The sequence below is a fragment of the Cynocephalus volans genome, chromosome 5, assembly GCF_027409185.1.
Source record: "Cynocephalus volans isolate mCynVol1 chromosome 5, mCynVol1.pri, whole genome shotgun sequence".
In the NCBI taxonomy this organism is placed as follows: Eukaryota; Metazoa; Chordata; class Mammalia; order Dermoptera; family Cynocephalidae; genus Cynocephalus; species Cynocephalus volans.
In genome coordinates this window covers 149170050-149195656 of record NC_084464.1, presented here as the reverse complement: position 1 = coordinate 149195656, position 25607 = coordinate 149170050, and the positions used below count along the sequence as shown (strand labels likewise).

The 25607-nt window shown below is 42.0% G+C and overlaps 1 protein-coding gene across 1 annotated transcript in view; it reads right to left on the bottom strand.

Annotated features, from left to right (window-relative positions):
* PPP1R14C (protein phosphatase 1 regulatory inhibitor subunit 14C) overlaps window positions 1–25607 on the bottom strand; it is a 93809-nt gene that overhangs the window by 14589 nt on the left and 53613 nt on the right. Inside the window, exons 2-3 of the mRNA XM_063098059.1 lie at window positions 16249–16332; window positions 14412–14444 (exon numbers count right to left, since the gene is read on the bottom strand). Coding sequence (XP_062954129.1) covers window positions 14412–14444; window positions 16249–16332 — 117 coding nt within the window. The remainder of the gene's footprint in view (window positions 1–14411; window positions 14445–16248; window positions 16333–25607) is intronic.

Genomic DNA, 25607 nt, shown 5'->3' with positions numbered 1-25607 from the left:
CATAAATTTGACTTCAATTAAAAGTTCTGCCCACAAAAGAAAACACAAGTGAAAATTAGCTTCGCTGTTTGAGAAAATACACTTGTAACCCACATAAAGGCCAAAGGACTGTCATCAGAATATATAAAGAACTTGTAAAAATCAAAAAGAAAAAATACCAATAATTCAAATGAGAAGTGGACACAAAAAATCTGAAATGGAAATTCCCAGGGAAGGAAACAAGAACAGCCGATAAGCATGTAGGAAAAAAAAAAAATGCTCAACCTTCCTAGCAGCCAGGAAAAGACATATTATAACAATGTGATATTATCAGATAGGCAAAAATTTGAAGTTTATCCCAGAGGTTTAGGAATAATGAGGCTAAAAGTGAATTTCTATATTCTGTTGGTGGGCATGAAAGTTGGTGCAAACATTTAAAAGCAACTTCATTTCTTAGTATATTCCTTGCAGAAACTCTTGTACTCAAGACAACAGGTCAATAATAGTTATTTTATTGCACCATTGTTAATGATGAAAAACCAGACACAGCCTGAGTATCAACAGAAGAATGGACAAATATATTACTATTATTATATTGTATATTAATACAAAGGAATGCTCTACAGTAATGCAAATGAATGAACTAGAGCCTCCTGTATTAACATGGGTAAACTGAAGACATCTAATGCTGGGCAAAATAAGCAAGCTGAAAAAGAAAACTTGCAAAATATTGTTTACACAGTTAAAAAAGCATACAAAGTAATCCACGTGCATATTTGTCACCTCCTCTTACTTGCAAGAGTCTTATTTATCTTTGTTTTCCTAGCACAGTCCTTAATACATAAGAGGGACTCTACAAAGGTTTGCAAAGTAAAGGAATATATGAATGAGCCAATTAATTCCAACAACTGTGTCATGAAAGTGAAGAAATAGAGGGAGCACTAGACTCTATGTCAATCGGATGAGGAAAGAATTGTATAAAGTATCAATTGGCCCCAGCAACTAGGAAGGCTCTAGAGGTGCTCCTTTACCCACTGGAAAACCAGCCAGACCTGGTGAGGAAGTCTTTAGGGAAGGGCGGGCCCAGGACATTCCTTTACTTTCTCTCTCTCTCTCTCTCTCTCTCCTCTCTCTCTCTCTCTCTCTCTCTCTCTCTCTCTCTCTCTCACATACACACACACACACACACACACACACACACACACACGTACTTGCGCACGTTTGCAAGACCAAAGCAGTAGAGAGAAAAGCAACACTTCCAGGGAGCTTGGAAAACACATTTTCTACAACATGCTGCCAACCTGATTTGTGAGAGACTTCAAGACAGAAAGAAGCCAAAGCAGGTTTCTGAGGGGATCTGGCAGCAGCCGTGAAAATAGAAGGTCTTGTCACAGCAGCATGGCATCACAGTGGCTACACTCTACTCTGAGCTCCCATTTCCCTGATCCTTCCTGGACCCCACGGCTTTCAGTGCCCACCTCCCCACCCCCTACCCCCCACGCCTACTCCAGCCTGCAGAAGCAGCAGATGGACACACATTTTGTAATTATCACCACAGCCAGGCATCTGGTAGCCTTCCCTAGTCATTCAAAGTAATTAATCTGTTATACTCATTGCTGATCATGTGCTGCTGAAAGACGGATTCATTGGGAAGTAGGAAAAGGAGAAACCACAGTATCACTGCAAATCACTGTTCTGTGCACAAACAGAACTTATGTCATTCTTCCAAGCACTGAGTCATTTAAAAAGATAAATAGGATACATGGATATGATGCACTATTGCTTTCATTAGAGGTATTTCCTGACAGGACTTTAAAAGAAATGTTTGAAATCACTGCTCAGGGACTGGTTTCACCAACCACAGTAATTGTGTAAATCATGCAAGCTCTGATAAAGGGTACCTGGGAGAACTCAGGGTGCTCAACCTGCTTTCCATCGACTCCTTCCACCCAGTACAGGATGAGGGGACAGAGAAACAGCAGGCGAAGATTCCAAAGGCTGAGATCCATGTGGGTCATGCGACTCCCCCGTGCCACCTCCTCTTTTTCCTCCAGACCAATTACATCCTTAAAACTGCGTATTCACAGCAGCCATCTGCCCCACCCTGAGTCCCACTGCCAACTTATACAAATGAAGTCAACTTGAGCACAAGTTTTAAGTAGCTACCTGACACTTCTTCCAAAAAGCCTGACATTCAACAGAGTGGTGGGAATCAGACAAAGTATGCATGGGGTGGAGGGAGAGAATTTCCAGATCCAAAGTTTGCATGAATTAGGAAAGTGGAAGGGTGCTATGTGCTTCTGAGAAGATGATGGTAGCACCTGAAAACTCTTCCAAATGGCAAAACGTCCTCACCCAAAGAACCAGCTGGGCATCTAAAAATCACACCGTAGACTCTTATCAGCTTGAACATCCAGGTCACCCAGGAGGCCACACAGGCAGGCAGTGAGTCAGCACTGATGTGTCCCAGCTCAGGGCGATGCTGGGATTTGCTCCCTGAAGTCGCAGGCATTGATCAGCTCTACAGCAAGCACCATCAAGACTCACCACTGAAATACTTAATTTCCTCCTCTTTTTTTTTTTTGAGGGGGGGAAGGGAGTGTTGTTTATCTTCAGGGAGGTTCATTTGCTGACGGGACACACCAGAACTGATCCTATTTTTCATGATCTGGAAAGAGGCTCATGAATCTGTCACGGGTAAGGGTTTGCGGCTGCTGGTGTTATAATGACTTCTGCCAACATAAACTCCTGAAGGGCTTAACTACATCCTGGTTTCTCCCCCTCTTTTAACTTAAAATCACCCACCCTATGTTGTTCATTTATTTTCTTGACTCTCTGCCTCTAAAGATTAATTTGTTCCACTGTGAGGGCAGTCCCATTAATCTTCTTCCGAGATTCAGCCCACCGCTCTTAGACAAATTTATTTTTTACCCAGATTCCAACCTTTATTTGTATGCAGCAGAACAGTTCACTTGCCCCCACCATATTCAACCTCTCAGCCGTTAATTCTTCCCTCACTTACTAGGAGGCGTCTCAGAATTTTTACACTTGCAATTCAGACAACATAAAATAAAGTCCACATAAATAATCCAACCACAGTAAATAATCGATGGAGTGAATTCAGCAAAATCATAACCTCCTACTCCATAATCTCAACTACAGTAATTTCATCAGGATTCCCATGATTAACGAGGGAGAATATTTTTTGCTAAAAATACCTAAATCTTGTCTAATTGAAATAAAACTATTTCCCAACTTTTGGGGATTTGTTTCTGATTATAACTCGACAGAGTTTGGATGTGTTGTCCCCACCAAAACTCATGTGGAAATTTGATCCTCAATGTGGCAGGGTTGGAAACTGAGGCCCATGTGGCTCTCCCTACAATGGCATTTCTTTTTTATCACTATTGTTATTACCATGACAATTATTTTCATGATCATCCTGCTTCAAAGAGTGTGGAGTGAAGACTAACCTGCCCTGAGCTCCTGAGAGTGAATGCTAAGCCCTTAGAATGTCCATCTGAAAAAAGTGTCTTTTTTCCCCTGGGGGATGGGTGGAGGTTAGCCATTCCATATACTGTAATGATGTGACTTAGGTTGCTGGTTTGGGGTCATGTGGTATCAGCTGGACACAGAGCTCAGCCACGTGAGCAGTCAACCATGTCTATGTGACCTAGCCCCAATAAAAACTCTGGACACCCAGGCTCAGGTGAGCTTCCCTGATTGGCAGTAGTCTGTAGGTAATGTCACACATCATTCCAAGAGAATTAACATTGTCTGTTCCGTGGGAGGAGACAACTGAAAGCTCCACATTTGTAACTCAACTGGACTCTGCCCCATGTGTCTCTTGCCTTGGCTGATTTTAATCTGCAGCCTCCCACCCTAATAAACAAGAACCATGAGTATAACAGGTTTCAGGGAGTTCTGTGAGTTCTTCTGGTGAATTATCAAACCTGAAGGTGGTCTTGGAGACCCCTAAACTTGCAACTGGTGTCAGAAGTGAGGGTGGTCTTGTGGGTGGTTTCTTATCTTTGCAGAATGCTGAACAGAGACCAGGAAGCAAATGAGGAGTTTTGCTCCATGACTGCATATATTTGGCAAGCTTAGCTAACATTTCTGGGTTGATTTTCCTCAATGAAGATAATCTTAATCAGCTTTATAAATATTCCAAAGTGGAGCTTGTGCTCACCTAGTAAGAAGTTAGAGAAAGGCAGTGAGAAGTAGACAGAGCCTAGGATCTGGACTCAAGTGTGTGTCCAAATACAAGCTCCAGCACACACTGGCTCTTTGGTGGATGCAGCCTGATGTGTAATGAGTCCTAATAAAAGTTTGAGCTGCAGGCACACTGGGACCAAATCCGTTTGGCTACTAGTTAAAGCTACATGTATTTCTGGCTAATAAACCCCAATCCTTTAATACTTACCTGCCAATTACACTAAAACATAATAAGGCTTTCACAGACATTGGCTACAGCCACTAGAATGTAGATTTCATTTGATTCCAGGTTTTGGAACCTCCCAAGTCCCTCTCTATTCAAAAACATTGTTCTGAAGGAGAAAGCTTTTAAAAGCTGTCTTTTCACTTATTAATCTTGCATTCGAGCTCAGTTCCTCATCCCAGCCCCCTGAGATTGCAGTCTGTTGAGAGGCCGGATGGAAAGGTCTGACATAAGAAGGGGTTCCCTGCCTCTGAACACTTAGGCCCATTAAACTGAGCAATACAACAGCTTCCGCTGCTTTCTCTAGCAAGTGCAGATCCCCTGAAAACACATTCTGTTAAACACTTTAGTTCCTACCTTAGAGAACCATAGAATAAGCTGACAGCCTGGCATTTCTGTCCTTTTATTCCCATTTTAATATTCTTTGAGCATTAAGATTTTCACCACAGTTCACTGCAGCCTTGTAAGAGATTGTTTTAAAAATAAAAATGGACATGGAGCTTTACTGCTAGGCCTCAGTCCCTCGATTAGTTATGGGCACACGGACATTCAGTAAACATTTGTTGAGCAAACGAATAAAGAGAAGGTAGTGAAATGCCAAGCTGTGTCTCCTCCACTCACCCACAGAGGTTTTCTGTGTTGTAAATACCCAGTTTATTTTTTATCTCAACTGTGTTCAGCTCAATGCAGAAGAACTTGAGTACTTCCATGTATACACAGACTAAATGATAATTTTTTTAAAAGGATAGAATGCTAAGTGGACAGACATCTGATGGGAACAGGATGATTGACAATGATCTCCACCAAAGCCCATCAGAAAAGCGACACAGTTCCATGACACCATGGCAAAAGGAGGAGATTCCACCTTCCTCCTGCCAGCACAAGAACAACAGAGCAGGCCTGCCTCTCTGAAAACACTGCTTGATGTATACTTACTTACAGACCAGGATCAGATGTCTCTTCCTATGCTATTGCATGGCCATGACATTTCCACGACCTGACAGATTACAGAGGCCAGGAAATATCATCTCGCCACCCACTCTTAGAATTAGTCATCCTGGATTTACAGGCTCTGATTGTTAAAATGATAGATTACATCACAACCTCTAGTTCAAAAAATGAAATAAAAGCATGAAAAGGAAAATCTGATATTTATCAGACAGCAATGGCATAGGCACCTTCAACTATAAAAAGATTTTTTTTTTAAAGCCCACTGATGGGACAGACAACTCCCCTAACAGATGGTAAGGCAGATGCCCTCAAGCCCACATTAAATGCATTTTCTGTCCATTATTCCAGTATAATGGAGGTGTTCTTATGTGACCCCAAGATTGGAAACTATTCAAAGAAAGTGAGAAAAAAGAAAAGAAGCTCCCCACTAGCCTGACTAGCTGGTCCTAAACCCCCACCCCTGATTTTTACCATGTCCACTAGTCTATCACTACTGATCATTGAAATCCAAGTCACACCAAAAATAAAATTACCCCTTTTCTTCTTGCATTATATAGAAACATCCTTTTGCTACCCTTAAAAATCAGCTCTATTGTAATATCAACTTCATCAGAAATGGCATTTACTCAAGGGGAAAAATTAAGACACCACTCTTAATAAATCACTAAGGCATTAGTGTGGTGACCACAATTGTACTGCTGTGTTTTAAAGGGTCTAAGTCAGGAAGACTTACATGTTAAGAGTCCACAGTTTGCATATGAATCAAAAGGGGCAAACACAAGTCTTCTCCCCAGTAGCCAGTGACCCACACAGGATGAAACCATGGACCCAAAGTACATGACACAAGGTGACACACCAAAAACAATCACTTCTGAGAAATTAGCAGATTCTTTAAAGTCTACTTTTAGTAATACAAGAATATCACTGGTGAATTTGGTTATTTTACATATATAACATGTGATGGGGAAGCATTATCTGAGATAGAATCAGACTCACCTAGCATGTTAAGGACCTTCTATGTGCCAAGCTTTCCATTAAGTGCTTTCATACATACCCTGACTTCTCCGCTTATTAATTGTGTGACCTTAGGAAAATTACAGAACCCTTCCATGCCCCAAATTCCTTAACTGATAACAATAGTGTCAATCTCCTAGCTATGTTGTAAAGATGAAATGAGCCTTCCTGTGTCCAGTCAGGCAGGTAGGAAACTTGGAGATCGCCATTCCATCCTAACAACAAGTAAAAAGTTAAACAAACTTAAAAATCAACAACTCTTTTTAGATCCATAAGAAAAGTGAAGTCACAGGCAAACCAGTGCCCCCAAAGTGGAGAGACTAACCAGTGAACACAGAAGATCACAGCTTGCTGGAGCAGAAACCCACAAAGAGCAACCTCCATGGGAACCAGAGCCGAGGTAGGGAAGCACAAAGTGTAATTTCCAAATTGCTAGAGTCATGTCTGAGAGATTCAAACTCCAGGGGGGCATACCCAGTCATAGGGGAGCCCCCATACTTTCGTGAACTTTACCTCCAAGAGTTCTACCACATCCTTACACTGAACAGAAAAAAATTCCCTTGTGCTTCCAGCAGAAGGAAGGAAGAAAGAACCATTCTGAAATACACCAGAGCATTCTGTTCTTCTTAACAAGGTCTGCCTTCAGGACCAACTATTTAACCAGAGCCTAGAACCTGCTGGGGTTTACCAGAACCTAACTGACTTGGGGAAAGGAAAATAAACAACTACAGCTGGCTCTAGCCAACTTTCCCACCTTTAGGTAGACAAGCTGAGAAGCATTTGTGAAGTTCACATTCAAGAGGCACAAGCTCATTAAATGACAGAGACCTAATTACAGGACTATAGAAAGTGTTCCCTCCCCCACACCTGGTCACCACATTACTAAAGGCCTATTTTCAGCAAGCAGTTCCTTTTACCTAGTTCATCACGTCCAGATATCAAAAAACAATTACAAGACATGCTAAAGAGCAAGAAACACAGTTTGAAGGACAGAGTAAAACATCATAACCAGTTTCAAATATAAAAGGGATGTGGGAATTATCAGGTCAGGAATTTACCACTATGAATAACATGCTAAGTGCTCTAATGGATAAAGTAGACAGCATGCAAGAACAGGTGAGCAATGTAAGCAGAGAAATGCAAACTTTAAGAAAGAACCAAAAAGAAATGCCAGAGATCAAAAACACTGTAACAGAAATGAAGAATGCCTTTGATGGGCTCATTAGTAAATTGGACACAGCTGCAGAAAACATCTCTGAGCTTGAGGATGTCTCAAAAACAAATGGAGAGACATTCCATGTTCATAGACTGGAAGACTCAGTACTGTCACCTGGAAGAATGAATACTGTAGATTCAATGCAATACCAAACAAAATCTCAGCAAGTTATTTTGTGGATATCAACAAACTGATTCTAAAGTGTATATAGAGAGGCAAAAGACCCAGGGTAGCCAACATAATATTGAAGGAGAAGATTCAAGTTGGAGGACCGGAGCTAACCAGTTAGCTCACTGGTTAGAGCGTGATGCTGATACCACTAAGGTTCCATGGTTCAAACCCTGTACCAGCCAGCTGCTAAAAAAATTGCATACCAAAGTTGGAGGACTGACACCACCCTACTTCAAGACTTACTATAAAGCTATGGTAATCAAGACAGTGTGATATTGCTGAGAGAATAGAGAAGATCAATGGAACAGAATAGACAGCCCCCAAATAGACCAACATAAGAACAGTTGTGGGAATGCAGGCCATATTGAACACCATCTTTTGGCCCCTTTTAGCTTTACTTGTTGTTTCTATGGCCCCCTTCATAAGCTCCACTAGGAAGCTATACATTAATTTGAAGCATGGCAAGCATGGTTAAAACAATGACTGAAAAGCTAGGCTAACTTAAAGTAAAGATCAACGCTTTCCTGTTTTTGCTGGCAGTGTCCTTAAGTTAAATGCTCACTGGTCATAAAATATCCAGAGGTTAACCACATCAACATATTTTTTTTAAGACATGCTTCCTTTTGGTCCACTTTTTTTTTTTGTCCCCAAGTTCCTTTATAAACCTCTGCTACCCTCCAGATGTTGCAGAGTACAGCTGCGCAAGCATCTGGCTCACCGTTCACCCAATCCTTCCTATATGTAAGTCACCCATTAATAAATTCCTTGTTAAACTGCATGGAGGTGCCCACTTTATTTTTTGGTCTCAAAGTTCCTTTTCAGTTTAAAGGCTATTTTATGTTATCTCCTTCCTCAGACAGTCAACTGATCTTTGACAGAGAAGCAAAGGCAATACAATTGAGCAAAGATAGTCTCTTCAACAAATGGAGCTGGGTCAACTGGATATGCACATGCAAAAAAATAGATCTAGACATAGGCCTTCACAAAAATTAAATGAATCATACAAAGATGTAAATGTAAAATGCAAAAATATAAAACTCCTAGAAGATAACATAGGAGAAAATTTAGATGACCTTGTGTTGGTGATGACTTTTAGATATAACACCAAAGGCATGATCCATGAAAGAAAGAATTGATAAGCTAGACTTAATTAAAATAAAAATTTCTACTCTGCAAAAGGCACTTTCAAGACAATAAAAAGAGAAGCTACAGTCTGGGAGAAAATATTTGCAAAAGACATGTCTGATAAAGAACTACTATCCAAAATATACAAAGAACTCTTAAAACTCAATAATAAGAAAACAACCCTATTAAAAAATGAGTCAGAGAACTTAACAGACACCACAAAGAAGGTATATAGATTGTAAATAAGCATATGAATAGGTGCTCCAAATCATATGTCATCAGGGAAATGCAAATTAAAACAAAAGTGAGATATTACTACACACCTATAGAATGGCCAAAATATAAAACACTGACAACACCAAATGCTGACAAGGATATCGAGCAAAAGGAACTCTCATTGCTAGTAGGAATGAAAAATGGTACAGCTACTTTGGAAGACATTTGGGAGGTTTCTTACAAAACTAAACATACTCTTACCATACAACACAGCAGTTGCGCTCCTTGGTATTTACCTGGAGGACTTGAAAACTTATGTCTACACAAAAACCTGCACAGAAATGTTTATAAGTTTTTTTTTCACAATTGCCAAAACTTGGAAGCAACCAAGTGTGAATGGATATACTGTGGTACATCTAGACAATATTATATTATTCACTGCTAAAAAAATGAGCTGTCAAACAATGAAAAGACATGGAGCAATCTGAAATGCATATTACTAAGGAAAGGAAGCCAGTCTGAAAAGGCTACACACTGTATGATGCCAACTATATGACATTCTGGTAAAGGTAAACCTATGGAGACAGTAAAAAAGGTTATTGGTTGCCAGGGTGAAGGGAGAGGGAGGGATGAATAGGCAGAGCACAGAGGATTTTTAGGCCAGGGAAACTATCCTGTATGATACTTTAGTGGCGGATACATGTCATTCAAAATTTGTTCAGACCCACAGAATGTACAACACCAAGAGTGAACCCTACTGTAACCTATGGACTTTGGGTGACAATGATGTGTCAATGTAGGTTTATCAGTTGTAACAAATGTACCACTCTGGTGAGAGATGTCAATAATGGGAGAGGGTGTGTGTGTGTGTGTGTGTGTGTGTGTGTGTGTGTGTGTGTGTGTGTGTGTGTGTGTGTGTGTGTGTGTGTGTGTGTGTGTGTCTGTGTGTGTGTGTGTCTGTGTGTGTGTCTGTGTGTGTGTGTGTGTGTGTGTCTGTCTGTGTGTGTGTGTGTGTGTGTGTGTGTGTGTGTGTGTGTGTGTGTGGTGGAGGTGAGGGAGTATATGGGAAAGCTCTGTACCTTCTAGTCAATTTCACCGTGAATCTAAAACTGTTCTAGAAATAAAGCCTATGAATTTTTTTTTTAAAATGAGTATGAAGGATTTAATAAATATTTTAAAATTTTTTATAAAAAAAAAGGTTAAACAAATTAACACATTAAATGTGATTAGATCAGTGCCTGGCATATATTAAGTGCTTAGAAATTAGCTATTATAATTGTTGTTCTTACTACCTCCAAAATTGTTGTCACTGCCAATAATCCCTAGTAAAACCCAGGGAGGTGGTTATTATTACATCCATTTTATGGAGGTAGAAATGAAGGCTCAGAGAGATTGGGAAAACTGCTTGAAGTCACACAGTGCTGGTGCTGGCATAAGATTCTTGACTCAAAGTCCAGTACTCTTCCCATCGCTCACCGTACCCCTGTAACAAGAGCTATAAATAAATGATCAGAATCAGCAAAGATGTCTTCCATTTATTTCTCACTTCAAAGTGGCATAACAGTTATACGTAAAATAACTTTGACCAAAAACCAGCACCTCCAGAGATGGCTACTTAAAAAAAGGACACGATTAGTTGTTAGGCATTTAGTTCAGATAGGACAAAATCCTTTAAAGTCCTAAATCTCTTGCTGAGTCAAGAAGCTCAGACAGACTGGCAAGATGGAAAGAAAGAGCACAGGATCAGGCATCAGAAATACGGGGCTGAGTGCTGACCCCTGGCTCATGGCTCTGACATCTCAGGCAAGTCACCCCAACCCTCTTTACTTAAAGTGATGATTGTAAGGATTAAGTAAGATAATGTACGTTAGTGGAATGTGAAGTACAGAGCTCTGGAAAAAATATAAGCTATTATTGTTATCGCAGTCAAGGTGCCAGTAAAATCTGTTTCCTCTGAATATAAGCTCAAAGGCAAAACTGCCCAGCTTTCCTGAACCGATCCTTGAATAGATAAATGAATTTGAATGAAATTTCCCAGTATTATTACATCATTTCCATTCCTAGAAACTATGAGCTAAGAAAAGAACACAGAGAAGTTTGCTGGGAAACTCCAGCTTATTTTCCTTCTTTCTTCACTTGGAAGTCTGAGGAATATTCAAATACTACATCCTTTCATCTCCTAAGCCTCTATATAGTAACCAGATGAGAAATGGCCTTGTTCCAGGGGGCAAGGGCCCGCCATTTTCATTTAACTATATGGCTGTTAACTGGGGTAAATATTTTGCTCCCCAGACATCGCAGAAACCGGGGGCGTGGTGGGGGGCAGAACAGGGCTCATTTCACTGAGAAAATGGAATGCCTTTCTACTACTGGCTGCCTACGGAGCCAGTCAGCAGAGAACTGTACAAGTCCAAACTTTCCCACCCAAATAACCGAAGCATGAACTTCACCTAGGGGGAGAGCTGAGAAGGGAGTAATACAGTGAGTGGATGGTGTGTCCACACCTACCAGCCTGGTTTGCTCTCAACAGCACCCTTTCCCCCTCACCCCACGTTCATTCCTCTGCATGATCATCTCTTTTCTTGACTACAATCCTACTTATTTAACATGCACAACAATTTAGAATCACTTTCCAAATATCTAATTGTTTTAGTTCATATTAATTCCCCAACTACCTATAAATAAAGAAGCTCTATTCCCCAAAGAACTAAATGGTGAGGTCTCCTTCCTCCTTCTCCCTGCTTCTAGAAAGCCTGAAGCCCGACTGTCAACCCTCAGGCAGGAGATTAGAGGGTCAAACTCCAAAAAACGAATCCCTGCAGAATAAAAGAACCAAATACTGACATTTTGAAGAGTGCCCCCCAACAGGTCATAAAAAAAAATCTGGCTTGCAACCTGGTCACTCCATAGTGAGACCTACCAATGGACAAGCTGTGCTCATACATACAAATGCCAGTCAGTTTACTGTCTCCTCATAGTCAAACGTGAGTATGCTGCCCCAAATCAGCAAAGACAGACAAAAATAGGAGAAAAGGTGGGATTCAGAGGAAACAGAGATAAGGCAGAGAACAGAATAATCTTAAAAACAAAGAAAAGAAAACATGTGGTTAATATCCTCAAAGAGAAAAGAGAATAAAATGCATCCATGAAACAAGAAGAAACACTAAAATGAAATAGTGAACAGAGATCAAGAAAGAGCTCAGGGATATTAGAAATAAGATAGCTGAAATTTAAAAGTAAAAATATCAGCAAAAAGGCTAAAAGATAAAGTCAGGGAAATCTTTCAGAAAGTAGAACAAAAGACTAGGAGAAGAAAAACAAAAGGGAAAAGATAAAAAAGTAGAGGATCCATCCAGAAGATGTAATATCTAAATAACAGGAGAGCTAGAAATATAGAATACTGAAGAAATAAAAATAATAAAGAAATAAGAAAAGTCAGTTTCTAGAGAACTGAAAGACATGTCTTCAGACTAAAAGAGCTTGCAAAGTACCCAGCATATGAGTAAAAAGACCCACACCAGAGCATATCATGGTAAAATTTCAAAATATGGAAATAATCCTAAAAGTTAAATGAGGGGAAAAAATAGATCACATCATACAAAGGCCTAGGATTGGAAATGGCATAAGTGTTTCCTCTTCACACTAGAAATGATACAATAGAGTAATGCCTTTAAAATTGAGTCTTAATAATAGCTTTTATACTAGAATTCTATAGCTAAACTATTGATCAAGATACATTGTCACATATGCAAGGATTCAAAAAATTTACTTCTATACATCCTTTCCCCAAAAGCTGCTGGATAATGTACTCCAACAAAAATGAGGAAGACGAAGATTTTAAGAATGAAGATTGAACACAGGAAAGCAGTGAACAGAAATCACAGGACAGTAGATACTCAGACCCAAAGAAAAACCTCTTCAGATTGTTGTACAGGAAGAAAGTCTAGGAGCAAGAGGATGGTAATGATGTGTTTGAGCAAAGAAAATATGTTTGACAAAGATCCAGAGAGTTAAAAAAAATAGCAATAGGTACTAGATAAAATAAAAGACAAGGTGGTTGTTATCAACTCCAGGAAACACAAAGGGCTATGCAAGAAAGGAGCCATGGCCATGTTTCATTGTTGGCTTAGCAGTGAAAAATATTTGTTCAAATCATAATATTATGAACCTTGACTACTGACTTAACAAAATATTGGTAAGTAACTTTATTGGTTGGATGGAGGGAAAAGAATTGTGTGAAGAGAGAGCTATCATCTTTCCCCTTAAGTGAATATATGGGAAAAAAAAGTAGTAAATGCATATTTAAATAGCAAAGAACCAGCCAAAAGTGCTGTTCTATAAAAATATATACCTCTAGGATGGGGAAAGGCACTGAAACTTTTTCTTTACAAGCCATATAATATTTTTGGCCTTCAAAAGTATGAATATGTATTACATTGATTTAAGTATATATGTATATGTGTATATATACACAGAGAATATATAATTTTAATAGCTAAAATCAAAACTTAAAATCTCTACAACTGTAAGATATAATCAATATAAGGGAAAACTGGAGGTTGTAAGAATAAAGCTGAAATAAGTAACTAGCCTCAAACTGAATGATTGTAAAACACCCTAGTCACTGAAGTCTTCCACATCTTGTAAAAATATGCTTTCTTCTCACTTTGTAATTATAGCACTTCAAAAATCAGACGTCCTACCACCATTTGCACTGATGTTACAAATAGACTCTAAAACATCTGACAGATCTCAGAAAGTACTTCTTTTGCTAATATTTTCATAAGTGATCTAAACCTTAATTTCCACACTGTGCTTTTGGTCATTAGAGTCTACATTAAATGCTTTGGTCCAATCAGACCAATACCCATTGTTTTTTATACTAATATTTACACACTTTCAAACGAAGCATAAAGCATTTTTCTCCCAATAAAGGTAATACTTTCAAAAGACAGAACGGCTTCAAGCTTTTTAAAAATATATACCTACAAACTAATAAAATGTATAAACTAGTTACAAGCCTAAAACTTTGAAACCCTCTCACAATTACCTTTGAAATTTGGCTTTTATCTAAAAGTAAGCAACACATACCATTCATTAGTTTTAAGTCTTTATGAACTAGACATGTTTAGGCTTAGAAATAATGAAGTTAGTACTATTCAAACATATGCACTCATGGATAATAATTAATTAGTATACACATAATCAAACCCATTTATTGTAGTTTAGCTTTAAAAAAAGACAGATTGATTTAATAAAACCCAATTCAAACATGGCATTTAGGAAAAGTCACTTGTTTACCTCTGTTGGTTTGTAGCAGTCTACAAGAGCTTCCTAGAATTAAACACACAGAAAATCAGTTTTATTATTTTAAAATTCAATATCATTTTTTAAGTTAAATTAAAAATCATCTCATTGTCACAGTATTGTTTTCACAATGGTAAAATCAAGATTTCAGAATGACTATCTAGAACTACACCTTATTTTAGCACTAGCTGGTCATCTGAAGATACAAAAATACCTTTAATATGCAGAAATGCTTTGTTCTTCAGAGCATGTATGTGCAGACACACACACAATACATGGAAAGTTTTTTGAACAGATAAAGGTTTATTTTTTATGCTACCATAGCATTGAAAATAAAATATAACTCTTGATCAGGTTATGAATACCTTGCTGAGGAAAACAGCTTATTTTTTTTAAAAAAAGATGAGAGGTATTAAGGTATCCATCAGGGTGTGGTCTTCAGAGAGACACGCCCTAACTTAGTAAACTCAAACCCATGACAGCCTTCAAAAGGAACCAAATCCCCTCATTCCAGTTTTCCTTCCATTAACTCAGTATAACCCAGAAGGTGGATATCAAATCTACCCACCTGGCCAATGACTTTTGACCCCCTCTTTACACACGCACACACACACGCACACACACACACACACACACACACACACACACATGCACACACACCTTTCCTTTGAGCTGCCAACTTGGTTAATATTAAACTGGATATACTTAAAGCTGAGATGGCCTGTGAGAGACAGTGACAATCACTTTGGACACAGAGAGCAAGGGTTTTGGCTGTGACTCAGTCAAACACCAGCTTTGGACACAACCTCCTCAGGCTCCAGTGTCCTCACCTGGAAACCAATTGCTGGTGGGGGGCGGGGTGGGGAGGAATACCTGATGATATAAAAGTTAAAAAAAAAAAAAGTAGACATTCATTCTATAGGAAATGTAATGATATTAAAAAGTTCTCTTAAAATTGAGAAATTGAAAGGGTTTTTTTTGTTTTAAGCTAACTATGGCACTATTGTCTCCCAACTAAATCTACCAACAAGAAATAATCATTAGAACTGAGACTTCTCACCACTCAAGAGACACTAGTAATTATTAACACATAAAACACACTAATACATTAGGACATGCTCTTTGACTGCTTTAGTAACCATTCACCATTGGTATAACCAACAGCCACTGACAATAATTATCAGTGGACATTAAGAACAATGGCAAGTCAAAGGTGAACTGGTTTAGAAACTCCCAAATGCTGCTTTAAAAATGATAGATTTGACCTCCTATGGGAATTAAAATAAGTATTTTATTGCTCTCTGCTAGGAAACAGTATCTCAACATCCATTGTTGCACTAGAAGACTCTCAGGTGAGTGTCGTCTATTAGGATATTTTACTAAATAGAGTTATATCACAAGCAATCTTATCTAGAAATTCATCTCACGAATGATACAATCCACAACTGCGAGATTGGAGCCCTGGGCTTGGATATCCTGGTTCTAGCTTAGTCTCTTCATGGAAGTGTGGGGCTCACTTCCCTCCCTGGAGAATGGGTCTGTGGAGGCAGAACCAGCTCTCTCTTCCAAGAAAACGAGGTTGGAGAAAGTCAAACCCATAAGGTAGGTGCTTTGAGAACTGATTGTAGTCAAGAGCTGCTTTATCACCAGAGATACAGCTTACGAGGGTGAATAGTTAGCATCTCGATGCTTTCCTCTCCACAAACTGCCATTGTCCGAGTCCTGGTGCCAACAACGCCACAGGGCAGAATCAGTTCATGCCACGCTCTGGAGACCCAAGTGGATTCAAGCATCCATGATCAGAAAGTTCTAGATTTTGAAAGCTGCTTACCTGCAGTTTTAAAGCTCTCTCTTCTTCACTGTCTGCATCAAGAAGATCGTCAATGTCAATTTCTACATCTGGCATTTCTTCTTCCTGGGGGGCAAACACGAAGGCATTTTATTTATTCGGAGAAACTAAATTGCACCGAACTAATTTAGTTGAGTTCAATGAATGAGTAGATCATCAGCTGAGAAGGGATGACAGGCAGGACGGGGGAAGAGGGAAAGAGGAGGAAGGAAGAGAGGGAGAAGGCCAGCAGAGGACGGTTAAGAGCCACAAAGCAGAAAAAAGTAACATTTCAAAAATGGTAAGTTTCTATTTTCTAGCAGAAAACCGCGCTTCCCGAGCATGTAAGGGGGATTGGCAGATAATAGAAAGATGAGTGAGAGCCGCGGTCTCCCACCTAACGTCTACACTGCGCTCGGCCACTGCCCATCTTTATTTGGGGTCCACATCCCCCTTTACAGCTCTGGGTCTGAGGAAAGCCTGCTCCACCATGGGTTTGGGGGCACCAACATTGTCCTAGTCCCAGTTACGGATTCAAGAGAGGACGTGTGACCTGACCGAGACCCGGGCAGGGGTGGGTTCTGGGAAAAGATGCTCTTTCAACAAGAGCACTTCCCCCCCACCCAAACTGAGAGCAGGTTGAGGAAGCACGTGGCCCTGCAAGTGGCTGGCAGCCAACGTGCAACCATGAAGAGAAGCTGAATTTAGGACGAGGCTCACTCCAGCGTGGGCACAGCAGGAAGGAATAAGAAAACAGGGTTCTGGATAAAATCACCAAGTCACCAAGTCAAACCACCTCAGAAGCCCACCTACCTTTGAGTGACTAAACCCCTCACTAATCCAGTGAGGGTTGAGTGTAACATTCTTGCAACCAAAGACATCCAGTCCAGAAAAGAGGGCAAGAAAGGTCAAGCTGGATTTGATGAAAAACCCACCAGTTTGGAATCTGTACTTCCAACACAAACTAGATCTTGGCTACCTTTCATCTTTTCTGTTATGCAAATCTTCTCTATACTTCTCAGAACAGCATTTCAAAATGTCAAAATAAAACAGCACTGAAGAAAGTTCGTAAATTTTGCATTTCATCTTCCCCGTAGGAGTCACCTACTGCCCAATTCCCCCAGCCACAGGACGGTTGAAGAGTGTCTGCAGGAGCTCAAGAGAAAAGCTGTGCGGGGGAACATCGGGCATTCACCTGGGCTTAGCTGCTCTGTGCAGGTCTGGGCTTCCCAGGCAAGGCTGACTTTCTGAATATTTTCTTCCTAGTAAAATCTGTTTATTCAGTAATAGTGCTCAATCTTTTGTGTATGTGATTTGTAACACAAAAGTGATGACTCAGGTGTATTGGGGAAACTGAGGAATATGAATATGACACACTACCCTCAGTAACACTAGCTCCAGAGGGCAAGCCTTCAACAGGCAGGAAAATTCTGGAAACAACCCTCACCCTGAACCCCTAGTGATCCTGCTCCTGTGGAGAATTTTAGCTCCTTTGCTTGGCTGTTAAGTGGGATAACCCACTTTGAAACCAGTATTTATCAATGTGAATGTTGTAGGTCTCATCTGCAAGGTTCTATCTGATGGAAGAAAGGTTTTGTATTCCTCGACATAATTTTCATATTTGTACTTAATGATCGTTTACCTATTAACAGAAGCTGATGATCTAGAAATAGAATGTTTCCATGTTTTGATAGAATTAGGCCTTTCTACAGCTAGGAGCTTGGGCTCTAAAGCTGGGCAGCCCGGACCAAAGGCCAGTGCTGCCACTAAGTTGCTGTGTGATTCTGGGCGTTTCTTAACTTCTCTGGTCTCAGTTTCCTCATCTATAAAAATGGTTGATGTGTGGATTAAATCGGTGAATTGATAACACATTCTTAGAAAAGTACTTGATACACAGCTGAGACCTCTTGAGCCCTGATTATTTATTTACCAGTGTAAGATAGGCAATCTATATTGAAAAGCTCAGATAAAAGAGAAGGAAAATGGAACCTTAAGTAGAGAGGCAATTCTAACATCATTTTATTAGGGTCAAAACCTCAAAAATAATTACAAGAGATGAAAAAAGGCATATCTCAGAAAATTCTAATGACCTCAGAACTGGGGACATCTGCTTCTTGCTGGAAAGTAGTTCTAGGATAAAACTAAAACATAATCACCTGGCTTCCCAGGACATCAGAAAAGCTCTAGAGGGTAGGCAGTTGTAAAGCTAGGGCTCACAGACCCCTCAAGCCCATTGTGCAGACTGGGTCACAAACCCCTCACACACAGGTCTATGAGCTAGGTAAGGGGGCATGCTCAGGAAGGCAGGTTCTCATTAGGACTGGACCCAGCTCTTGGCTAGGCTTTGACCCATTCTCCCCAACCTTCAAGATCTGGGCTGCCCAATATGGTAACTGCACATGGTATTTAAATTTAAATTCATTAATATGATATACAATGAGGAATCCAGCTCCTCAGTCACACCAGCCATATCTTAAGTGCTCAGTATCCCCATGTGGCGAGCGGCCACTGCCCTGGACAGCACAGATACAGAACATTTTTGTCATCACAGAAGGGTCCACCAGACAGCACTGCCCTAGAGTCCACTCGGCACTCAGGCCCAGAAGTTGGGAAGCAGAGCCTCTGCCCCTCTCAAAGGGACTTGACATGAGTAAAGAACTTCCTAGCATCTCATGGTCACTCCCACTACCCAAGGGCTTGTGGCTGTGAACCCGTGAATTTGTTTTTCCGGGTGGGAAAGCTGATGCAAACTAAGTATTCACCAACTGAGTGATACGGTGATCATTAGGCATGGACACTTTCTACCAACCTATGCTGCCTCTCGTTACCCCCACCCGGATTTACCAGAGGCACAGGAGGGGTCCAGGTTCAGTGTGCATGCTGGCAGCACGGAGCAGGGGTGTTCTGAAAGCTGGTGATGCTGAAACATGGACGAGACGGGGACAATGGAGGGGCGGGAGGGAGAGTCCCAGCAAGCAAAGATGGCATCTAGGATCGAGAACAGAATCCTATGCAGATTTAGTATTTAATTTTTAAATCTAAGAAGTATGGAAATATTCTAAATTTGATTAAATTCAATCAAAGTTTCGTTTAGCTCTCTTTTTGCATGTTGATCTAAGAGCAGTCTCACTGAATAAACTTAGTGATAGATCAAATCTCTGCAAAGGTGGAACACGCCCACAGCCCACCGTGGTGTACCAGAGTGTAGTGGTATTTGGGTATTTTCCCACATTAAAGGTGTGGCCCCAAACAGTCGCTCTGGTGGCAAGTGAAACAATCATCTTCAGAGTAGCTGGGGAAAGCTACCAGCCAGCCCCATCCCACAATTAGTCAGAGGCCCTCCTGTTGGTAACAACAGGACGAGGCCTCTGACCATCCCTATGCATCTTTCTGGTCACACATCTGTTGAGAACTCACTATGTGCAAGGCACTGTGTGTCAGGAACTGTGAGGCCTCGGCACTAGAGGGACGATCCATCTAAGTACAGCTCCATGAACAAAATAACATACAATAGCACCAAAAGCCAGAGACAAAGCCAAAGTGCTTTAGTGTTCCAGGGAGGAAGGAAACTTCCACCCAGGGCAGGCAGGGAGGTTTCACAGAGGAGAGAGGAGGTAAGCTGGCCTTGTAGGAGGACAGGACTTAGGTTTAGCAGGGAAGGGAGAGTAATCACAAGAAGCAAAAATACAAGGTGTGTTCTAAACATGGGTGTAGGAAGGCCCCTGGCCTGGCAGACAGCTCCAGGCTGCAAATAGTAATGTTTATGGAGGCCAGACAGGTGACAGAAATGGGCCAGGCTGAGGTGCCATAAGGAGTAGTGGGGAGTACGGCAAACTAGAGAAAATATGGTCAAGGAAAGGCAACAGGGAACACTCCATTCCCACCTTCTGTTACCTTTTAGAAATATGTGCTCAGTGCTACCAGATTTTCTAAGTTTTCAGGAAAAGCTGAAAATAGAGATTTTTAATGTAAACAAAAATCTCACTTTGTAAAAGCTGGCTAACAATTCCTTACAATATCGTGTAGGACAAACCAAATCCCTCAGTCCACAGGCTGCAGCTCCCCCTTGTCCTGCAGAGACTGTAGCCACTGAGGACTCTGGAGCAAGGGACCAGAGTGACAGAAGGAAGAGCTTGCCCAGGCCAAGGCAGGAGGGAAGGCTGCCCTGTCCAGGTGTGAGGCGGCTGGGCCGGGCTGCAAGTCCTGGCAAGAAGGAAAGATTTTAAAACAGTGAAAAACAGGAAGGAAGAACAGATAGCATTTGGAGATGAACCAGACATTGGGTGAAAGGGGAGGAAAAGGAAAAGAGAAGACCCAGGTCCTGGGCCCAAGAGGTTTTGGAGAAAGCTGGCAATGACAGGGAGCACACCAGGACCTTGAAGACACTTCACAAGCCAACAGACAGTTCAGACTTTAGCTATCACCAGCCCCCGCCAGTGAGCAGAGCAGGATCCCCAGCTGCCCCTGCACAGGTCACACTCAGAACCTGCAGCGGGGCCTGCAAAGGCCAGGAGCTCAGAACGGGCTCAGGCACGGGGACGCAGTGATGCAACCCAGGCAGTCTCGAGACACAGCAGGCCTGCGGTGATGACAGACACACGCACACATGTGCACACGCACACAATCTCACATACACTTCTAACCAGCTGGAAAATTTACACTGTGAATCCTGTCATGTGTCAGGTCAGCTTTTAAAAACCATGAATACTCACCCCTGCCCACAGCAGTGAAGGGGTGGGTGGGAGCATTCAGGCTAAAACTTAGCTTGAAAATGGATCATGGTTTTCAAGCTCCATGAGACACAATTTACGGGCCCCTGACCGTGGCTAACAGCTCTCAGCAGCCTCCATCTCAAAATAGGGATGGAAAAGTACTGTGGGATTAAACTACTGTGAACATTGTGGCGGCTGACAGAGAAATGTGGGGTGGCAGGAGGAGGGGCCCAGGGAGTGGCAAACACCAGCCTGTTATGGTCAGTCCAAACATTCACCTGAAAAACAGCCCAGCTTCTGATAGCTCCCCTCTGAAAATAAGCCTGAAGGGGGGAAATGGCATAGGAAGTGTATGAAAAGAACTGAATCCCTGCGATTATGTGAGCTTCCTCTGAATATACTTGTACTTCATGTTTACATATAGTGACAATCCAAAAAAATTCCTGTAAGCAAGCATATCCTAAGCATGGTCTGGATGGCCATCCTGCAAGCAAGTCCTGCCGCCTGCTCTGTTTACACCTTGGCATCAAGCAGAATTACATTACTTGTCGTGGGCTAATGAGAAAAAGGCCAAAGGGCAGATTTAATACATAAATGACTCATTCATACCGAGTGAAGCCAGAAGATATCACTCGAAGGACTCTGAGCTGCAGCCACCTGTACCTAATTCCTATTACAAAAGGAATGAAGTCAGCCATCGCAGTGCATTAATGTTGTGCATTTGAGGGTCATTGGTTGGGTGCTGTATGTTTAGTTTGCAATTCTGATGTGATTTTATAATTGGAAGAACCATAAGCATTCGTTTCTACCTGTTTTTAGGGGATACATATTTAAATAATACTATAATATTAAACATTTACATCAGCCTTAGAATCTGTAAGAAAAAATTTCCACTTAAAAAGGGGAATGGCACATCACTGCAAAATATCAGAACACGGGGCATGAAGAGAAGATTCTGGAAGTTTTCAGAAGGAAAACAGGTCACAAATGGAAGGATAGAGAATGAATGTCTACAGGCTTCCCAACAGCAACACTGAGTCCTGGAAGACAAGAGCAATGATTCCAGAATCCCGAAGGGAAATGATTTCAAACCTCGATATCTATAACCTCCTAAACCATCAATCAAGAGTTAGAGGAAAAACTGCAGACATGTGAAGAAACACCGGGTCTTAATGTCTTAATATATTTACCTCCTATTTCGAGAAGAAGTCTTCTAGCAAAACAAATAAATAAATTAAGGTCATCTGCAGTTGTTCATGAAGGCCAGAGGGCACATAATAAAATCAAGATTGAGGCGGGGTACATGGGATGCCAGAAGTGAGGGACAGAGCAAATGGCAGCTTGAAGAGCCAGGAAGCCGGGTGACAGGAGAGGAGGTGACCTAACCCATACGGCCAGAGTCCAGTGCCCACGGGCACACATCTGACAGGCAGCCAGGACACTTAGATGGTGAGGGTAGGTTGGCCTCAGCTTAGGTCTTCAACAGAACATGGGTAAACAGTGTACATCCTTCTAGTTTGATCCCTTGTTACTAGTATTTCCCCAGTACATACTTGTTTTAAAAGTTAAATAACTTCTGATGGCTGAAGCCGGCTCAAACAGCAAAATCCCCCAGCTCCTCCTTCAAAACCACCACAACAGCCTGACCAAACGTGACTCTGTAGTAAAGTGAAGGGATGTTGTAACAATATTTATGGGAGTTGTTCTTGCCACCCAGGAGAGCAGTTGTTGGCCTATCTTTGGGTCATTCAACACATATACAAGTGACAGCCACCGCAGAGAGAAGAGCCACCACCAGGTGCCATCTCAACAACCTGTACTGAATATCTCCCTTTCCTCCTGCCCATGAAAACACATTATGATTCCAGTGAGCAAGAGCTACATCATTTTTTTTTTTTTGCAAACACCCTGAAATATATTTTAATTTTTTGACAGTTCTCAGCCTCTATTTAGTACTTTCACTGTTATTAATAGATGACTTGTGATGCACGCATGTCATAGCAGCACAGTTGGGAACTGCTGCCCTAACAATCAACAAAATGAAACAAATACTGGCTGTAGACATGAAGATTCACATTACTGGTCATGTTAGATTATTCTTGAACTAGGCACATCCATACCAGGATCGCAGAGCCCCAGGCAAATGCATGCAAAATCTTTTTGCTGAGCACCTACTACCCACCAGGCAGTGTTCTAGATGCCAGGGATAAGGAATGAGCAGCTGACAGAGAAATGTGCTCCTGTGGAGATTAAACCCTAATAGGGGAAGACAGACAAGAAACAAATAAGCACAACAGCCAGTGTGGCAAGTGGCGATAAATATTTTGGAGAAAAATTAGGCAGCAGAGAGGGATAGAGAGTAAGAAGGCTAGATTTTTAAATAGGGTGGTGACAGGGTAGGACTGAATGGGACACCTGAATAAAAGACTTGGAAAAGGAAAGGGAGGGAGCCATGCCCATATCTGGGGAAGAGCACACAGGAGAACCCAAAGTGCCGAGGTGTGTCTGAGAAGCTGCGAGGAGCCCAGGGTCACTAGAGTGGGGTTGGAGCCAGGAAGGCAAAGCACATGGAAACTCAGAGGCCCCTGTGAAGACTCTGACTTGTACCCTGAGTGACAGAAAAGCCATTGGTGGGCTTGGGCAGAGGGGTGACATGATCTGATTTACCTTTTAAAAGAATGACCCTGGCTGCTTTGTGAAGAAGGGGCTGTGGGGAGGCGAGGGCACAGCAAAGAGACCACTGTAGAGCTCACAGAAACAGGCTGGTAAGATAGGACACTGGCTTAGATGAGGGTGGTAAATGGTGTAAATTCTGCTCTTACAAACAAACCTCAAAGAGCTAACTGATATAATGGAAGGTCTGCCAGATACTGACATTGGCCAATGCTAAAGCTTTTTGCAAGATGGCAGGTGTCAGGTACACACCTATTATATAGCAGCAGCTGCAGCAGGGGCTGCCATGGCAGGCATGAGCCATGGGCCATGCATGGCAGCGAGGCAGGACACTGGGCCGAGGGCTAGGTGAGGCTGCCCTGACACTGACTAAGCCGAGGCAGAGCTACATGGGGACAGCAGCAAAACAACAGGGAACCACGCTGGAGAGGAGCTCTCATCAGTCTGAGACCTATCCACCTGTAGGTTTCTTGTTCCCACCTGCCAGGTAGGTCGTTCCTCCTTTGTAGGGCTATGCAAGTACCACCAGCACTGCAGGGCAGGCCTGATTCATCCCCCAAATCTCTCCCCTACATCTGGCAATTCATTTTAGCATGAGTGTCTCTAGAGAGAGAATCATAGCTCTCCAGGGAAGTTTTTAAAGAAAGAAGAGTCAGGGCGGGAATGGTGTCATGCCTCGCCCTTGGTCTCAAATGGCTCATGAGGCCATTTCCTTCTGTGATAGAAGGACTCCAGGCAGTCAGGGTGAACAAAGCATGGAATGGGAATCAAGCAACCAAAATTCCAGTCTTCCTGCACATACCCCAGGCTGCCCTGCTGTTCAGCAGAATGAGAAACCATGGGTTGGGGCCAAGTGGTGGCATGCCCAGAGCACAGAGTTTGGAGAGAGACGGGCCCGGGTTTAAATTCCATCGCTGCCACTTCCAACCTGTGTGAGCTGGGGCAGGTTAACTCTTCCTCCTTACCCTTATTTCCCATTCCTGTCAAATGAGGACTACTATCTACTCCTCAAGTCTGGATAAAAAGCTGGCATGATCGTGTCCAGGCATGGAGTGCAGATTCAACAAATGGTGATATGATCTCAGCAGGTGCAAAGTTAACTGGCCACATTTGATGAGCAGCTTCCTCTTTAAAAAAAAAAAAAAAAAAAAAATGATAGATGTAAATGTAAATGTCTCTTCCGGGCAATCTTTCACTCCTTACCCATTACCCACTTGTCAAAACCACAAAGATTAGAAGGGAAAAAAAACAGAAGGTATGCAAAAATCCCCAGATGCAGAGCTTTCTGGAAACAATAACACTGTGCTCTGCAATAGGAACACTAAACATGCACAGCTGGTCATTAACTGCCAAAGTGACAAGAAAATCAAGAGGCTGTTCCCAACAAGGCATTTGAAAATAAGTGATGGCTAAGACAGTTCCTGAAGATGGTAGGCCAACCTTCTCAGCCGTGGCACGAATGAGGACAATGGGAACATCCCAAAGGCTCTGGATACAGTGACAGATGGCCTCCATCCTCATGCCCAGTGTGCTAGTTTACAGCCGTGCCTCCCAGCTCTCCACGCAGCAACCACATCAAGGCACCCCAGGGGGAGATGACCACCATGTGTAAGCGACCAGACGTTAGGACACACATCACACAAAGACAGGACCCTCGTGCTCATTCAGCGGGGGTTGGGTGGCTCAAGAATATAGACAAGGTAGCCCAGCAATAAGCTCAAACTGAGTCTGGGCTACAGGCCACGGAAAAGACACTGGGGGGCGGGGGAAAATAATCAAGGAGTGTTCCCAAAGGGCGGGTGTCACCCAAGGAGAGAAAGGGGCAGCAGCAGTCCAGCCTGTCTCTAAGAAGTTACACTTGGCTGTGTCCTGCTTCCCATTGACTTAGGGATCTGGCCTGTGCTGTCTTCTGATAGAAGATGGTCCACACGCATCTTTTTAGAGGGACTGCTTAGGGGCCAGGCAGAATTCTCTTAG